At 45.5% G+C, this 18,892-nt stretch overlaps 1 protein-coding gene across 1 annotated transcript in view; it reads left to right on the top strand.

The window, feature by feature from the left end:
• The window catches only part of SPATA16 (spermatogenesis associated 16), a 156,125-nt gene that overhangs the window by 116,195 nt on the left and 21,038 nt on the right, over positions 1-18,892 (top strand). The window contains exons 9-10 of the mRNA XM_083739594.1: positions 3,779-3,943; positions 8,778-8,861. Coding sequence (XP_083595720.1) covers positions 3,779-3,943; positions 8,778-8,861 — 249 coding nt within the window. The remainder of the gene's footprint in view (positions 1-3,778; positions 3,944-8,777; positions 8,862-18,892) is intronic.

Genomic DNA, 18,892 nt, shown 5'->3' with positions numbered 1-18,892 from the left:
CAATGTGGCAACGGCATTTTTAACTGCGTCATTCCAAAGCTCTTATACATTCCACGCTCTTCTTAAAACATGCTTTGGTTCGAAAGTTTATCTCCACACAGCCTTAAATCCACAGCTTAAGTCCTTAAAACGACATTTCTGACTCATAAGGGGAGGGGATTCTTGTTTAATCACATAAGAAAAGAAAGGAAAGTTTTTTCCCCGCCCCCACCAGTCATTTGCCGTACCGTGTCTTGGCGTATCTTCTCATGTTTTATTCTTGTCTTGTTTTATGAGAGATCTCTTCTGTTAGCAGTCTTTACTCCCCCTTCTTCCTTGAAATATGTGCATTCGCCTCATCCAAATTGGTTCTTTTGAAGTTCTTGCAGCTAGTGGCGCGAATCAGGGACGGCGTCCAGGAGTGCCAAAAACCCACAGGAGGGCTTTGTACCTAGTTCCCCCATCCCCACAAATTCGGGGGTGGTATAGGGCACAGCAGGCAAGGGCCGTCCCCCCCCCATCCTGGGGGGGTTAGGGAGGCTAATTACCCCCATCATAGCCTCCAAATTACCTCGTGTGGGTCGGAGAGATGTTATTGTCAGCCATCTTCCGATGCACCCCCTAGTGGCCCCCACCTTCACATACTCTTCCAATCCTTTGGTGAACGAATAGAAATTTGAAGGATGCAGAATTCAAACCTTGCATCCTTAGCATTCCAGAAACCATTTTTTTGTTTGCTTCATTCATTTCTAGACTACCAAAAAGTGTGGGCCAAGGTTTGTTGCCGCGCATTATAGTTTCTTCTTTAGGAATGTGTTTATTTCGGCGATCCCCAACACAGTGCTTGTGGGCACTAGCAAAAAGATCTCAGCAAATATTCCCTCAGAAATCCGCAGTGCATGAAAGACTGTTGACTTTCTGCTCAGTTCCTATTTGCACTGGCTCAGCCTCTCCTACACTGAACACAAACCCTTAAACATGGCTTCATTCCACGGGAGGCCAGGACTGGAACACCCCACCCCTTCCTGTTCTGAACAGAGAGGTGCAAAGAATGAGGACAGCAGTGGCTAGTGGGGGTGCCTTTTTTGCCTACACCATTTCAGCCATTTTGTTACTGGTGCCCTCACCACTTTCTCAAAGTTCCAAATGTGCCCACTGCCCCCCAGATGTCGGCGATAATCACTACATTATTCAATTATCCATTTTTTATGCTTCTAGGCTGCCCTTCAGCTAAAGTTTTCAGGGTGCTATACAAGGACTGAAATTAAATATGGCATTAAAACTAACACTAAAACCACAGAAAGGTCCAACACATTGCTCAACTACAAGATAGTGGCAATACAGAAACCACGGTGGACAGGAACTGCCCAGCCCACACAGCCTTCCATCCTCAAAGGCAAGATGAAACAGATTCCATTGAGCAAGACAAATCGCTTGAATGTTTCACACCTGCGGGGCCATAACCAAGAAGGCCCTGTCACGAGTCACTGAGGGACTGGCTGCAGTTATAGGTGGAACTTTCAGCAGAGCCTCCCAAGTAGATTTTAAACCAGACATAGGCAAACTCAGCCCTCCAGATGTTTTGGGACTACAACTCCCATGACCCCTAGCTAGAGCCAGTGTGGTGTAGTGGTTAAGAGTGGTAGTCTCATAATCTGGGGAACCGGGTTTGCGTCTCCGCTCCTCCACATGCAGCTGCTGGGTGACCTTGGGCCAGTCACACTTCTTTGAAGTCTCTCAGCCCCACTCACCTCACAGAGTGTTTGTTGTGGGGGAGGAAGGGGAAGGAGAATGTTAGCAGCTTTGAGACTCCTTCAGGTAGTGATAAAGTGTGATATCAAATCAAAACTCTTCTTCTAACTAACAAGACCAGTGGTCAGGGATGATGGGAATTGTAGTCCCAAAACATCTGGAGGGCCGAGTTTGCCTATGCTTGGTTTAAACCATCAGCTAGAAGGGAACACAAGAGCCATCCTTTCAAGCGAGTACCCGGATCACAAGTCATATAGGGTTTTAGACACAAAGGAAGCACCTTACATTGGGCCACGCAGCAGACAGGCATCCAGTCCCATTCTTTCAGGAGCAGCACGACATGACAATTGGCACCTGCACTTTGCCTCAGAAGCCCTCTTTTGTTATTGTTGTTTGCCTTCCTGCAATATAAATTGGGGAAACTGGTGCTTGTTCCACCTGCTATGCTAGCTCCTTGTACTCCTTATGAAAAGCCCGTTTCCCCCCCCCCCCCGGAAGCCTGGCGCCAGCTCTGTTTCTTTCCCCTTTCTTCCCATTTGTCAGGCATTCAGCTCTTTCCCCTGCTAAATCATCCAATTCTGTCGGCCCAAAGCCTCCATTTAAGCTTGCTATTTACTTAACCTTCACTGTACCGGGATGAGGTGGTTCCAGCTTCATCCTTGGCCACTTTATTATTTTCTTTACTGCAGCTTAGTAGCCTCTTGAACTCCACTGTAGCTCAGGTAATTCTCATCATGCGCTTCATCTCCCCCTGGGCTCTTATTGCTGCCAGAAGCAGTTATTTACACTCTCTTTCTGCATTTTTCGTTGCCACTGAAACACAACCCCTGACAGCATCCAACCTGCTATAATCCCTGGTTTCCCGCCCGCTCCTTAAAGCTGAGAATTAGGTTGCTTCTTCCATTAGTCTCTGACCTAAAGTAGGTTCATAGAAAATTGCTATAACTATAGAGCATTATCCAAATCAGGTAGCCAATTTCTTAACCTCGAGGGCAGCCTCACACAGACAGCAGTGCAGTCTGCCTCTGATCCTGAAAGTCGTATCCTGCCATCAGGACTAGTAGCCACTGACAGCCAAATCCCCCATGAAATAATCTAATCCCTATTTAAAACCATCTAAATTGGGGGACAGTGGCTATCACCACACCTTGGACCCTCACAACTGCTTTTTTTAAAAAAACCAAAGTGTAAGGAGGCCTGATTTCCATTAATGGATCTAGTTTGGTCCTAGGTCTACCCCTTGCAACGCATGGAACTGCTTTTAGAAGGCTTTTTTTAAAAGGGTGACAAATTAGTTGAGGATATGTAGATATATAGGTGGATCTGTTGGCGGAGCCTTCTCGGTGGCATCCCCCATTTGTGAAATGCCAGCCCTGGTGAGGTGCCTTCCTTATTATTCACATTCAGGAGAAATTTAAAAACAGCCTGTTCAGCCAGGCCTTTGTTGGTTGAAATATACTGTTTCTGGCAAGCTTGAAATTGTGACCTGTGTGAATATGTGGCTGCTTTTAAATGTTCTCGCTTTTTTAATGAGGCTGGTAGGTAGGTAGGTAGGTAGGTAGATGTTTATTAATGTGGGGTGTGTGTGTGTGTGTGTGTGTGAGAGAGAGAGAGAGAGAGAGAGAGAGAGAGAGAGAGAGAGAGAGACAGTGGACACTCGGGTTGCGATCGTGATCCGTGCGAGATACATGTTCGCAGCCCGCAGTGTTTGCAACCCGCAGCTGCATGCATGTGCATGCGTGGGTTGTGATTCAGCGCTTCTGCGCATGCAAAAGCACAATTTAGCGCTTCTGCGCATGCCCAACTGCTGAAACCCGGAAGTAACCCGTTCTGGTACTTCCGGGTTTCAGCGGTCCGTAACCTGAAAAAACGCAACCTGAAGCGGCTGTAACCCAAGATATGTCTGTAATGTTTTGCTGCATTGTCACTCCTTTGTGAGGAAGGGAGGGATGGAAATATAATAAATATGAATAATAATAACAATACAAAGGCCAAATGAAGTCCCTCAGTTCTTGTCTAACCTCTTTGCGTTTCATTGTGGGCCCAGGAGACTTTCTGCGCATGTTCGGGGGTGATAGAGAAGCTGCAACACGCCAGTCTGCTCGGCCGTTTGCAGCGCATCAAAGAGCAATCGCAAGTGATCAACCAAGCCATGGCTGAGCTCGCCACTATCCCCTACCTCCAAGACATCAGCCAGCAGGATGCTGAACTGGTGAGCAATCTGGTTTTCAATCCTTGCTGTACGGGTTTGCTTGTCAAGCAAGAGGAACAAAACACAATGGGGGGGTCTGCCTTTCCCCTCTTGAACCTATTTTTTAAAATAATAAAATTAGGAGCTGCTTTGAAAACCTGGGCACATTTTGGCAAAGCGAGGGCTAAACCCAAAAGAGGCATATAACGCTTCAAGAGGCATTTAAAATGGCCACCCTCAGATCTCTTTATTGTGGAGGATGAGGAGTATTGGGGTGTTTCCTGCATTATGAAACAAAGTCCATTATAAACAGGATTATTAGCATCCCGTAGCGTAAATATCAAGAGTACAAGACGAACCAGGGGAAACCTCCTAAAATAAAATGAAATAAGGAGCTTTGTTTTGTTTGTTTATTTATTTGACTGAGAGAACGTTCACTGAATGTGCAAGAAATGGACTCTCTACAGCGGATGTAAGTAAGGGAAATAAGCACAAGAACATTCGAGCCGCAGTAGATCAAAATGAAAGATCCACACTGTTTCTCGCAGCAGGCAAGCAGATGCTACCAGGAAGCTCACAAGCTCAAGCTCAGCAGCTGCTTTGTACACCAAAGGTCCCTGTTTCCATGGAGAAACAAATGCCCTCCAGATGCTGTTAGGCTCCAGCTCCCATCAGCCCCGGCTATATGGCCAGTCATCAAGAAGAATGGGAGCTGTGGTCCAGCAACATCTGGGCCCCTGAGATGGCAGGTGATGGGGAAGGGCCTCTGCCTGAGGAGACAGAGAGCTGCTGGCAGTCAGAGGTCCCGTTTAAAGCACTCTCACATCACTTCCAGGGGGGCCCAAACTTTTTCCAAAGAGGGCCAGATTTGATGAAGTGAACATGCGAGAGGGCCGACCAAAGTGGTTGAGAGCTTTTATTTAGGATTGCAGTTGCTGAGCTTTTTTTAGGATTTTACCCCAGGACATATACTGCCACAAGGGCTGGATTAAATCGATTGGCAGGCCAGATTAGGCCATCCCCAACAGACTTTGGACATACCTGCTTTAAATGGTCATGGCACAACCCCACCACCACCAGCAGCAAGTGTCCCTGTTCTCCAGGGACAGTCCCAGATTTACAGAAGCTGTCCATAGCTGTCAACATTTTCCTTTTTTTAAGGGAAATTCCCTTATTCCGAACAGGATTCCTCACAAGAAAAGGGAAACGTTGACAGCTGTGAAGCTGTCCCGGTTTCTGATTTGATCCTGGAACGTCCCGCTTTTCCTTAGGATGTCCCTATTTTCATCGGAGAAATGTTGGAGGCAGTGGTTTTTTTTCTGGGGGGAACGCAGAGGTACGCATACCCCTAAACATTTTGTGAATCTAAGTTTGTCCTCATTGAGGGGTGTTATTTCAATATGAGTAGGAAAATGAGAGTACCCCTAAACGTTTCTTTTGGGGGAGAAGCACTGGTTGGAGGGTAGTTAGCCGACCCCTGAGCCATCTAAAGGCAGCCATGTATAGGGAAGGGTTTTGTTTAATGTTTTATTATGCTTTTATACATATTGGAAGCTACCCAGAGAGGCTGGGGCAAGCCAACCAGGTGGGCAGGATATATATAGTACGATTATTAATATTGTTAAGTTGTGGGCGAACATATCAGACGACACAGCGATTCTTCCAAAGCAGCTCTTTATTTGTAAGCTGGAACAGAACTGAACTGAGGAGCTCAGTCAGCCTGCTTATATAGAGCTCCACTAGAATGCAACAGTAACCATTTTCTGTAACTAGCCAATCACTGAATGTCACTTTCAATCCTTCATTTGCATAACTATCCACAGTATCCCCCTGCTGGCCCAGGGTGAGAACTTCAGTACATAACAAATATTGTGGAATAGGACACCCCTATTTTCATCGGAGAAATGTTGGAGAGCATGTCATAGCGTCCTATTAGCTATAAAAGGTGCTAAGAGTTGTTAGGACCAGGGCTGGATTAACCATTAAGCAAAATAAGTGTGCTCTTAGGGCATCCAGGGAACAGGGGGCACCACAGATTTATTTATTTTTCAAATATAAATGAAGTGCAAGTACACAAAAATTAACATTATTTCCCATCTTACTGTTTCATTTCGGACAAGAAAATTTTATTTAACGGTTTTGAATTAGATATATATGGGAGTGCCAAACCCTTTTAAGTGCTTTGGGGGGTCACAATCCAGCCCTGGTTAAGGGAGCCTTATTCCCCTCAGAGAGCTACAGTTCCCAGAATTCCCTGAGAGAAGTGGGGGTGATTGTTAAATTACTCTGGGAATTGTAGGTCTGTGAGGGGAATGCCTAGAGTTGTCATACGTCTGGGAAATCCCAGACATGTCCTACATGCACATTCGGGGGAAATTTTACAATTGTAAGCAAATGTCCAGGTTTGCAGGGGGTGGCTCGGGCCCTGTTTTGGGGTGATTGCCTTAAAAAAAAAATTAACAACTTTGTCCGGAAATATGGCAACCCTAATTGTGCCCTTAATGTTTCCACCAATCTGCCCAATACAGAGGGAGCCAGTGTGGTGTAGTGGTTAAGAGCGGTAATCTCGTAGTCTGGGGAACCGGGTTCGATTCCCCGCTCCTCCACATGCAGCTGCTGGGTGACCTTGGGCTAGTCACACTTCTCTGAAGTCTCTCAGCCCCACTCACCTCACAGAGTGTTTGTTGTGGGGGAGGAAGGGAAAGGAGATTGTTAGCCGCTTTGAGACTCCTTCGGGGAGTGATAAAGCGGGATATCAAATCCAAACTCTTCTTCTTCCCAATACAGCTGTTACGTTTGGGCCGCAGAGGTTGAATGTTGGTTAAAGAGGGAACACAACTAACCCCCTGGTCTTATTTCAGCTCCATAACCTTTCCGTAAATATCACAGTCACTAACTTGCAAAAGGCCTGAGACCTTGAGACCTCGAGGCCTGAGACCTTGCTCATCTGCAACACAGTAATTCGGATTCTGCAAAGCTCGTTTTGCTTTTTAGAGCTTACACCAAAGAGATGTGGGGCTAGAGTGTCTCAGTCCACTGCCATCACCCAAGTGGAAATTTTTTTAAAAAAGAACAGAGGGGGCTGTGTGTACAGATGGGGAAGAAATTTGATTCAGCCCACATCTAAAGGCAAGCTTAACAAATGGACATTTTCCTAAACAATATACAAACCGAAACACAACCATCCTTCAAAATTTGCACTTCTCCAAACCGTGCGATAAGGTTCTCCAGACAAGGGATGTGTACAGAAATGCATACATTAGGATAAAGTGTGCATAAGAATTCAAATATTATTGAAAATAACAAACATGCATCGTATTAAGGGAAATTGCTTGGGGAAATGGGTGTGTACATCAGTTAAAACTGCATGCAAAAATGTGTGCATTCTGAGAAATTTCAGATGAAATGCTGTGAAATTTCTATGAGGATTTTAAAAACTAAAAAAAAATCACAAATTGCTGCAGAACTGAATTTGAGACTGGCATCCTCCAGGCATTTGCTATCAGCTCAAATCCTCACACAAGAACATTCCACAGGTCATTAGTACTGCAATGAGAAGTTACACAAAGGAAGGGTGTGTTTGTTCTTATTATGACCTCGGGAGCACCAGGGGACTCTGCAACAACAAAAACGCTTCCCTGAAGACCACCAGTAAATGTGCTGGTCCTGGAGACGCAGCCCAGTGCTCTGCTTCAAACTAACGCAATGGATAATTTTCCATTTGCATGCGTCTAAATTAATTACTGCATGCAAATGAGCAGTGGCTGGTGGTTTCTCCTCTGGGATGGCTTGTAGACCAAGTCATACATCATGGCTTAAGCACATGCTGGGAAACCATTACTTAAACCTGGCTCTCCCAGCTGCAAACTTCACCTTTCGGAAGACACAGTGACCTTCTCAAGGGTAGAATTTCAACAAGCCTTGGGAGTGTTTGTATTGCTTTCGATCTTTCTTTACCAAACCTGGCAGCCGTACAGAACCCCCAAACAGAATATTCTATGACAAGTTGTTTTTCTTTTCCCTTAGGGCACCACTTTTAAGTAATGCAGAAAGAGATCTATAATCTGGACTTCCCACATTTAACTTTAAAAACAAACAAACAGCAACACATTAATAGCACCCACAGAGGGAAAGGATAGCATAACACTGCAAATACTTTTTTCTAACTAAGAGAAATCTTACTGATCTCTCACATCGCAACCCACCTGGCTGCACCCTTAGAACACTGCCAGTTTGTTAAAACGAGAACTTTAAACAGTTTGATTTGATCCTTCAGTTCAGTCAAACTGGGTGCTGCTTCTATGTATGTGTGGCCCAAAAGCTAGATAGCAGTTTGCGTTTTTAATGTTTATTTATGAACCACCTTAAGTGCCCCATGGGGGGGGGGGGTGTTGAAAAGCCTTTTTCATAAATGTCTTTGTTTCTTTTAATCGACGCAGCCTAGCCAGTTGCACACTTTCGAGTTGATTGTTGAGCTCAGTAGAAGGCATTTAAGTAGGTGTTCCACTCGCATGCTGAAATTAATGAGACTGAAATACTCTAATATTTACAAACACATAGTGCATTGCAAAGCAAGCTTCTCCAAAATTCCTTAAGTGCACATTTTCTGACAGGATATTTCACCAAACACACACACACACACACACACCCTTATTGTTGAGCATTATCCATCCCACAACAACACAAGGCAAATGTGGATGAGAAGAGAAAGGAGGTGGTGGTGTTCATTGTGCGAAAGATGAGCAATAAAATCATCAGCGTACAAATGATTTTTTAATTAGGTTTTAATCTGTGTATTTAGAGAAGTTATTTCTGTGTGAATTCCATTCCGATAATTTTTATCTTGGTGTCACAGCTGCAGTCACTAATGGCAGATGCCATGGACACCCTCGAAGGAAGGAAGAGTGATAAAGAACGTGTCTGGAATAAAATTCAGAAGGTAAAAAAAAAAAAAGAAATAGTCATTGCTGAAGACTCAGCAGATATAGCAGTTTCTTGGAAGGAAAGGTCTGTCTCTGGGGTCAAATCTGTTTGCTGAAAAATTCAGGAACATCACCATCCTGAAATTTTGCCTTGGCAAATTTGTGCACAGACCACTCATTGTTTTTTTGTGTGGGGGGGTGCTCTTTGAATTCATCCAAATAGAGATAGACTCTTCCCATGCAACCCATCAAGATGACCAAGTCTTTTCACACATTGCCAATTTTAAACGCAGCTAGGTCATCCTTTTTCTCAATTCGGATCAAGGCTGATTTGGATGCAAACGCATCAAAACTCAGTATTTCATATGAAGCAGCAAGAGAAATAGTGGGTGGTTAATGTATATACTGCTTCCCAGACCAGAGGTGGATTGCAGAGCAAATGGAAGATGTGCCTACATCTTTATTGTGCCAGATCTGATAATTCTCCCGAAATCATGTAAGTCCACAAAGATCAAGCAATGTAGGGAGTAAGGCAACTTTGCGACAGAGTAAACAGCTAAGAGCCTGGTAGCACCTTAAAGACTAACACATTTAGTATAGCATAAGCTTCCACAGACCACAGACCACTTCATCAGGTGCAGGGTTAATTCCAAGTTGCAGGTACAGATGTACATTATTTGGAAGGAGAGCATTGTGAACAGCGAGGTTAGAAGGAAATGAAGTGCGTTACCAACAGCAGCATTTACAGAAAGAGGAGTTGATAAAACAGACATCCTGGCATTGGTAAGCCAATTAGCACATGTGGTGTGATAGAAATAAACTCCACTGTGCCAGTTCAGTCCAGAAGTAATTGTGCTGAACTTTTTGATATATTTACAGGTAGGTAGCCATGTTGGCCTGCCGTAGTCGAAACAAAATAAAAAAATTCCTTCCAGTAGCACCTTAGAGACCAACTAAGTTTGTTATTGGTATGAGCTTTCGTGGGCATGCACACTTCTTCAGATATATGATCTTTCAACCATTTCATGTTGCATTTCTCCTCTTGAAGTGCTCAGCTGATTTGTATAACCCCTTTTAAAGCCATTCGGAAGGGAGACTGTAACTACATCCGGTGAACTCTATAGTTTACTTCTACATTGTGTCAGAGGCAACACAGCCCTCCTATTGCCTACCATAGTCCTCTAATGAACCCTACGGGACTCCTCCACATACAATCCCAGCACTCTCGGTCTTAGATCAACAGTTACAAGTCAGCTGGTGCTAAATTTGTTTAAACAAACAGCTAGCATTGCCGTGCGGCATGAGTTAATTAAAACAGATAACTACTGGAGAAATTTAAAGGGTTTTCCATCACCTTTTGGAATGGCTATTCACCAATTCACAATAAAGCTATAGCTCTAGGAGTGCGTGTGCGGCTCACATATCAGAAAGAGATAACAAAATAACCATGCTTTGTTTACTTGACCGCTGACTCTTGATGCATGTACAGGATGCCTTCCTGCGCAAATAATTTATTTGTTTTTGTTATTTATCCTGGGAGCGCGTAGCAAAACAAAGAGTGCCTCTTTTTTCTGCGGGTTTCATCTCGAGAGATAAATAATGGAAGCAGAAGCATTTTCCCTTGCTCTATCTCCCTTTTACTTATGGAGTCTGCAAGAGAAACTCTTTGGAAAAAATGAACACAGTGTGCGTTGCGTCGTTAATGCGATCAGCGGCATTAACGAGATCAAGTCTCCCTTTCCGCTCATTAATGAACACACAACAAGCACTTTGCACAGGGACATGGGCAGCTTCCCCTGGCAACATACGGTGCTATGATGCTTATATCTACCAGTTGAATTTTCTGCCCTCCGGAGCATTAATGGTTCTGTTCAACATGCAAAGCTGCGGTGCATTTGTGTCCACAGCCATTCCAAAAGTAGTCCCCCTACCCTATAAGAATACTACGCTTTTAAATGGTGCTTTAAATGTACTTCGCATGCATTATCCTGCTAACGTTTTTTTAAAAGCCTGTGAATTAGATCAAGTTGCTCCTTATTGCGGACAGATGGGCTTGAGACAGCATGGTGTGTCTAAGGGCAGTGAGGCATAGTGGCTAGAGCGAAGAACATGGGAAGCTGCCTTATACTGAGTCACACCATTGGTCCATCCAGTTCAGCATTTTCTACATCAGTTTGTTCTCAAAGAGTGTGGCGCCCCTGTCGTACTTTGGTTGACAAACGTTCTGCCCGGACGCTGAGGTCCAGCGCCGAGGGCCTTTTAGCGGTTCCCTCACTGCGAGAAGCAAAGCTACAGGGAACCAGGCAGAGGGCCTTCTCAGTAGTGGTGCCTGCCCTGTGGAACACCCTCCCATCAGATGTCAGATGTCAAAGAGATAAACAACTACCTGACATTTAGAAGACATCTGAAGGCAGCCCTAAAATGTGTGACATTTTAATGTATTTTTAATCTTTGTTGGAAGCTGCCCAGAGTGGCTGGGGAAACTCAGCCAGATGTGTGGGGTACAAATAATAAAATATTATTATTATTATTATTATTATTATTATTAAGACTCAAACATTTTGGCTCCCGAACCGGAAGTGAGTGTTCTGGTTTGCGAACTTTCTTTGGAACCCAAACATCTGGCGTGGCTTCCAGGCTTCCAATTGGCTGCAGAATCTTCCTACAGTCACTTGTAAGCTGCACCTTGGTTTCTGAATGTTTTGGAAGTCAAACAGACTTTTGAGGTACCACTGTACTGAGTTACACAATTGGTTCCTCCAGTTCAGCAGTTCAGTTTGTTCTCAAACTGGTGTGGCAGAAGAGGATGGCAAGTGTGGTGGGTAGAGTCAAGGACAATCAAAGAAACATATATATATATTTTTAAAAATTGCAGAATGAAGATAGATATATTTTTGAAATGAGAGCAAGGGCATCAAGTAGAACTGCAAGCTCACCCCTCTTACTGAGTTTGTATACATTCTTAAGGTGTGTGTCATTATGTAAGAGGCTCATTTACAATCTTTGGGGAATGCTTCATGTTCTTATGTAGCTGCACTGTTTCATACTTTCTGGTGTCCCATGAGCCTATTATAAAGTAGTTGTGGTCTGTGTTATAAACCAAGCACTGCTAGGAGTTGTTGAGAGCCAGCGTGGTGTAGTGGTTAAGAGCGGTGGACTCATAATCTGGTGAACCGGGTTGGCTTCCCCGCTCCTCCACATGCAGCTGCTGGGTGACCTTGGGCCAGTCACACTTCTCTGAAGTCTCTCAGCCCCACTCACCTCACAGAGTGTTTGTTGTGGGGGAGGAAGGGAAGGGAGAATGTTAGCTGCTTTGAGACTCCTTAAAGGGAGTGAAAGGCGGGATATCAAATCCAAACTCTTCTTCTTCTTCTTCTTCAAGTACAGAAGAGATGCATTGTTTGCTGAACAGCAGCCCAAGAGTGGGAAGTCAATGTGCAGCGGCTCATAATTTATTGCGGGTGAGGGCTGAGTATTTAGGGCGGAGGGTTTTGTGAGCAGGGTTAAAGCTGGCATTTGTTTGGGCCTCGGGTTTGCTATCTTCCACCTCCCCTCAGCACACCTCTGTATGTAAGCATGAGGAAGCTCTTACACAGGACTTGCACAGGAAAACCTCCCAAGGAATTATGCCCAGTATTTTTACATGGTGCTTCCCCTCCCCTCCCCTCCCCGCCACCCATCCCTCCTCACTCTCTTTCCTGAAGAAATGGGGGCGGAAATGGGGGCGGAATCAGCTGCTGGGTGACCTTGGGCCAGTCACACTTCTCTGAAGTCTCTCAGCCTCACTCACCTCACAGAGTGTTTGTTGTGGGGGAGGAAGGGAAAGGAGAATGTTAGCCGCTTTGAGACTCCTTTGGGTAGTGATAAAGCGGGATATCAAATCCAAACTACTCCTCCTCCTCCTCCTCTTCTTCTTGTTGTTTCCTTATCAACAAAAAGTTCAGTGTAGCACAGGCAACTTTTCATTCAGAAAGTTTAGCCCAGGAAAAAATGTTTGAGAACCCACTGGCCTACACTGGGTGGCACCAGCACTCTAGGGTTGCAGACTAAGGACATCCCAGACCCTACATGGGGCACTCTGCATGCAGAGCAGTGAATAGCACATGAATGCAACAGTTAGGATTCCAAGTGTGTTGAGCTGAACATGCTCAGAATCCCTGCAGAACTTCCCTCTTTAAGCAGGAAGCCTTGAACTGAAACTGCCACAAGCAAGGATGGGGCAGGGCTTATGTCTTTGTGTACCATGCCATCGACCCTCCCTAAGCTCACACAGATTTGCTCTGAACACTTGAGGAGGACTCCACTCAACAGCTGGATCTGCAGGCAGAAGAAGCAGCTGCTGTTCCAGAATAATAATAATAATAATAATAATAATAATAATAATAATAATAATAAATTTATATCCCGCCCTCCCCAGCCGAAGCCGGGCTCAGGGCGGCTAACAACACTAAAACAGTACAACATTATAAAAACATTATAAAAATTAATTAAAATCAAAATTGATGGCAACCATGAACTAAAGTTTTGTAAAGATTGCCAAAGGAGGGAGTCAGGCTGCGCCCTGACCAAAGGCCAGGTGGAACAGCTCTGTCTTGCAGGCCCTGCGGAAAGATGTCAAGTCCTGCAGGGCCCTTGTCTCTTGTGACAGAGCGTTCCACCAGGTTGGAGCCGCAGTCGAAAAAGCCCTGGCTCTAGTTGAAACAAAGCAGGATTAGGATCTGATGGACGTTCAAATTTCAGCAGCGCCCTGCACAGCCAAAATCGCCCCCCACCTGCCTTCCGTTCTGCTCCCTTTGCTATGTCATTGTTGCGGCACCCCCTAAACTCAGCACCCAGTAGAACGGAACCAGCCGTTCTGCCCTAAATCCACCTCTGGAGTAATGCTTTCACCCGGCACCTAAATATATATAATGATATGCAATCTTGTCATCGACAGCCCTCAACAACAATTTCTCCAGTACTTCCATTTGTGGAGAGACAGGGGGAGCGTTCAGACATTTGGTTTCCTAACTGTTGTTGCTGTTGCTGTTTCTTAACAGTTAATTTGGCTGAAACACACACGTGCTTAGCACTTTGTGCCTTAGGCAGTCAAATAGATTCCAGCGGACTCTGACATCATCACATGCATGCATGAACACACAGCTCTCTGCCACCTGTTCCTCCCTCCCCTCGGAAGAAAAAAAAAATTCCCACAATTTCAAATCCAGGTTCACTCTTTTGTCTTTATCGCTGCTGTGTTAATTTACACATGTTGGAAAATAACCACAATTTAAGCCTGTGCAATTAGTGTTAAATGAAGAGTGCCAAAACCATCATCCCCAGCAGTGAAGTTTGGCTGTTGCAAAAGAAGCAGATGTTGTGCTTAATGGAAAACATTCAGCCTTTTTCCTCGGAAGCAGCAGAACGGCGGCTGCAGCGGCAGTATACCAAATGGTTAGAAAAGTTGGGGGGGGGGAGGCAACAGAATTCCTGCTACAGGCCACACTTTTCTTCTCATTTCTGGTTTCACACCCATGTGTGCAATGTTTTGCTGCATGCAGCTTGCCTGTGGAACTCAATCCTACAAGATATAAAAAGGTAAAGGGACCCCTGACCATTAGGTCCAGTCGTGACCGACTCTGGGGTTGCGGCACTCATCTTGCTTTATTGGCTGAGGGAGCCGGCATACAGCTTCTGGGTCATGTGGCCAGCATGACTAAGCCGCTTCTGGCAAACCAGAGCAGTGCATGGAAATGCCATTTACCTTCCCGCCGGAGCGGTACCTATTTATCTACTTGAACTTTGACTTGCTTTCAAACTGCTAGGTGGGCAGGAGCTGGGACCAAGCAACGGGAACTCACCCCATCACAGGGATTTGAACCGCCGACCTGCTGATCGGCAAGTCCTAGGCTCTGTGGTTTAACCCACAGATATAGCGACGGCTTTAAAAGAGGACTGGACAAATTCATGGAGGATAAGTTAATCGGTGGCTATGAAGCGCAGCACCTAGGTTCCCACTCCACTGTAGGCAGGAGTGGCCTGTTCCATTTTGCTGCCTGAGGCAAAATCGAAAGGTGCTGCTGCACCCACCCCTCCCCCTGCCCAAGCCTTGCTTACTGGGGTCACATGGAGGTGTCTTCCGGTGAGATTTCACAAGATCTCCTGCAACTCTCATGCAAGATCCCGCCAGAAGCCAGCACCACCTCTCCTTGGTTCTCTGGTGGCGGCTCCACCCCACAGGATTCTGCCGCCTGAGGTGGCTGCCTCAGTCTGCCTTGTGGGTGAGCCGGCCCTGTTTGTATGCCTTGGAATACCAGTTGCTGGCAACTGCAAATGGGGAAAGCACTGTTGTTGTTGTTGTTGTTGTTGTTGTTGTTGTTGTTGTTGTTGTTGTTGTTGTTCTTCTTCTTCTTCTTCTTCTTCTTCTTCTTCTTCTTCTTCTTCTTCTTCTTCTTCTTCTTCTTCTTCAGCGATCACTCGTAGATGAGTAAGATTGTCTTCTATAAACATGGTTCTAAAGTGAGTCCATAAGTGACTGTGGAGGCCAATTCTGAATCCACACATCCTTTCACAGTGGGGACATAGGTTTCCAGGTGGGAGTTGATCATGGTGAGGGTTTGCCAAGCATGCCTTCCTCCTAGCACGTTTCTCCCTTTTGTCCTGAGTTCGAGCATATTCAAAGCCCATGACATCTTTACACATCACTTGGGAAGACAGGCGAACTCATGCCAGTGTCCTGGAAGAAGCAAAGATCACCAGTGTCAAAGCAATGATTCTTCAACATCAACTCTGTTGGACTGGTTATGTTGTGCGGATGCCTGATTATCATCTTCCAAAGGAACTCATCTATTCCCAACTTAAAAATGGAAAGCACAATGCTGGTGGTCAACAAAAGAGGTTTAAAAACTGTCTCAAGGCAAATCTAAAAATATATAGTGTAAACACCGACAATTGGGAAACACTGGCCTGCGAGCGCTCCAGTTGGAGAGCTGTTCTACTAAGGTCCAGCTTGTGGACCATGGTGAAAGCAACCTTCCTTGGAAATTTTCGAGAAGATGTTGGATGGCCATCTGTCATGGATGCTTTAGCTTAAATGAACCTGCATTGCACATGAACCAGATGAACCCCCTTCCAATTCCACAATTCTATGATTAACTGATCCATCAGGGCTCTTCTTACTTTCTTGCATTAATACAAACCAAGTTCCCTGCAAACATCTCGTGCATAGACTGCTTTTCAAGCAAGAGACATCTTCATTTAGTACCATCGCCTCCCCTCCCGCCTATCCTTTCCTTGTTAACATATAAAGGAGGAAGAGAGAACAAAAATAGGTTTGGGTTTCTGATGTGTTGCTTTCACTGCAAGCAAGGCTGTTGCGCTTATTGGCCACTATGAATAGTTGACCCTGTTAAGCTGTGAGTACTGTGCAAGCCCCCGCCAGACGCCTTGTTATTCCTACCACCTGCCCAGCAAGACTTTCCTGTTCCTGCCCATCCCGCTAGAACCTTGCAATTTGTTTTCTTGGCAGAAGTGGAGGGAAATGCATCCTGTAGCTGTTAGGCAACTCATTGGGGCCAGTCCTGCGGTCAGTTAGAGTGGGGTGGGCGTCTCAGGCAGCTGGTTTTTAGTGTCGTGCAATTATTAACATCCACGTTTAAAAATGGGCTAACTTCTGGCAGTAGTCCGAAACCGGTTTTTCATTCCAAACTGCTGAATGAGTCCCCGGCGATGAACACAAGGCACAGGCGTGTTCGGTCCAAAGACATTGAAAGGCTTAAAGCATCTTTAGCTATGAGGCTGTGCTGCACAAGCGAAAATGAAGGCATACACCTACCTAAGGGGAGGAGTGTGCAAATGTGAAAAGAGTTGGAAAGAGTTACATGTGTTTTTTAACAAAACGAAACAAAAAACATTTTGCTTTTCCACTTCTTTTAAGATTAAGAAAAAGAAAACGACATTTATTTTTAAGGTGAAAGAAATCAAAGTAGAAAAAGCACTTGATCCTTGCAGGTGAAAATTGTGCTTCGGCTAAGGGTTTAGAGCTCCTGCGGATTCTGATTTGTTTTGACCACTTGTTGCATTTTCTGAATTCCTGGAACCGTGGTATTCTCCTCCCCCCCCCCCCAAATATCCATGTGCCAGGACTGAAAGCAACAACGGGGAAATTGGATGTTAATTGGGCACCACCTCCACATGTAGGTTACGGCTCAGAACCCTAGGAAATCACTCTAGTGGATGGGAGGGGGAATGAAGATCATAAATGTCTAGCCAGTTACGGCACTCTTTCCTTGAAAACAATGAGGCTAGGCATGCATGTATAATGGATGAAGCAGTCTGTGTGGGTTCTGGCCCCTGGGCTGCAGCCATAAAATATTTCCTAACCAAAATGCGTAGCTTGTGAAGCAGGTCTGATATAGTGGAGGTTGTGTATAGCTGCACACCTCTGCAGGAACTATTCTGGGGTTTATCTCTTACGTCTACTTTAGCAAGAGTGCTGCTGGCATCTTACATGCACAGAAGCTGTGCTTGGTTTATGGAGTCACATCCGATAAGTGCCAGAGTCTCTTTTCTACCAGGTTTGGACCGCAAGGAATGACTAGCGTATAAACACCCTGCAAGCAAATCAGGATGAATGCTCATTGTTGTATAACCACCCCGCAAACATGTCAGAAGAAATCTTCAGATGTGAACAGATATAACCTAACCTCTGAGTATGTTTTGTACAAGCAAATCAGGATGAATGCTCAATAAACAGGTTGGCTTCTGTGCAGAACAGAAGGGCGCCATATTCGCTTTCACCTCAGGCAGCAAAAGGTCTTGGGCTGGCCCTGCCCTTAACAGTAGGCATGCAGTGCTGCGATGATCAGCCAGCAGTGTGAATGGCAGTGGGCGGGTTCCCTGTCCTGTTAAAACTGCTTCAAGTGGGCTAGGAGAATAAATACAGAAGCCGTAGAGAAACGAACCGAGCACCTTGGGGCTAAATGGTGCCTTGCAAAGCACTCTGGGATATTATTCAACTAATTTTCTACTGATAACGTTAAGAGAGGAAGACGCTTATCTGGATAAATCCCCATGTTGCTGCAGCAAAACGCAGCAAGCATTAACATGCCGTTTTCCTCTCGACATCAATTCTATGTTAATTTCAAGCGGTAATTGCAGATTCAAGTTGCAAACTGGTTTGGGTATCGCCAAACCCCCAAGAAACTACCTCCGGCCCTTACTAGTACGATTTGTGCAGATAGAAAGAACCCAGGCAGTGTATTTCAATGAAAGGCGGATGCTTCCTTTTCTCCCTCTCCCTCCTTCCCTTCCTCTCCTTCTCCCTCCCTCCCTCCCTCTCTCTCTCTCTCTCTCTCACACACACACACACCCCAAAAGAGAAGTAAAAGAAGGGCAGCATCTTGTAGCCTCTGCAATCATTTCAACGTAGAGAAGATGTAAACCTGATAAGCCTCTGACTGTGGCTTCCTTTCAAACCAAGCCACAAAATTGCCCCACAAAATTGCCCCCACAGCAGCAAAGGAGAGTTGAGTAAGTTCCATCGGCCCTCTGAGCCTACCAAGGCCGGGGGGGGGGGGTGGAATTTCAGAAGAAGCACATCACAGGGTCTGCTTCTTATGGGTCCACAACAACCCCCTCCCCCAAGCCAGATTTGAGATCCAAGGTGGAGCAGGGCCAGACAACCAAGACCCCCAAACTAGCCACCAGGAAGCCAGAGGCTGATGGAAAGGCAGCATTCAGCTATTGGCTTTTACATCACTCAACTCAGCAGAACCTAAATCAGCCCAGGGCTACAAAGGGTAGTCCACAGTGGCGTGGGGGACATGTGCAACCATTGGCCTAACATAGTGCAGGAGGTTTCAGGATGGAGGGGATTCTTTTCCCTCCCTGCATTTTTCTGGTCTTCTACAGGGTTCTCCCAAGACATTTTGCTGCCTGAGATGAGCCACCTTCCAACCACATGGAAAATCGAGGTGCAGATTGCCAAAGGTCCAACGAATTACAGTGGTACCTCGCAAGACGAATGCCTCGCAAGACGAAAAACGCGCAAGACGAAAGAGTTTTCCGT

Source organism: Podarcis gaigeae, assembly GCF_964106915.1.
Source record: "Podarcis gaigeae genome assembly, chromosome: 5".
NCBI classification, from domain to species: Eukaryota; Metazoa; Chordata; class Lepidosauria; order Squamata; family Lacertidae; genus Podarcis; species Podarcis gaigeae.
Note: the sequence above shows the minus strand (reverse complement) of the source record. Positions and strands in the feature narration are given on the sequence as shown.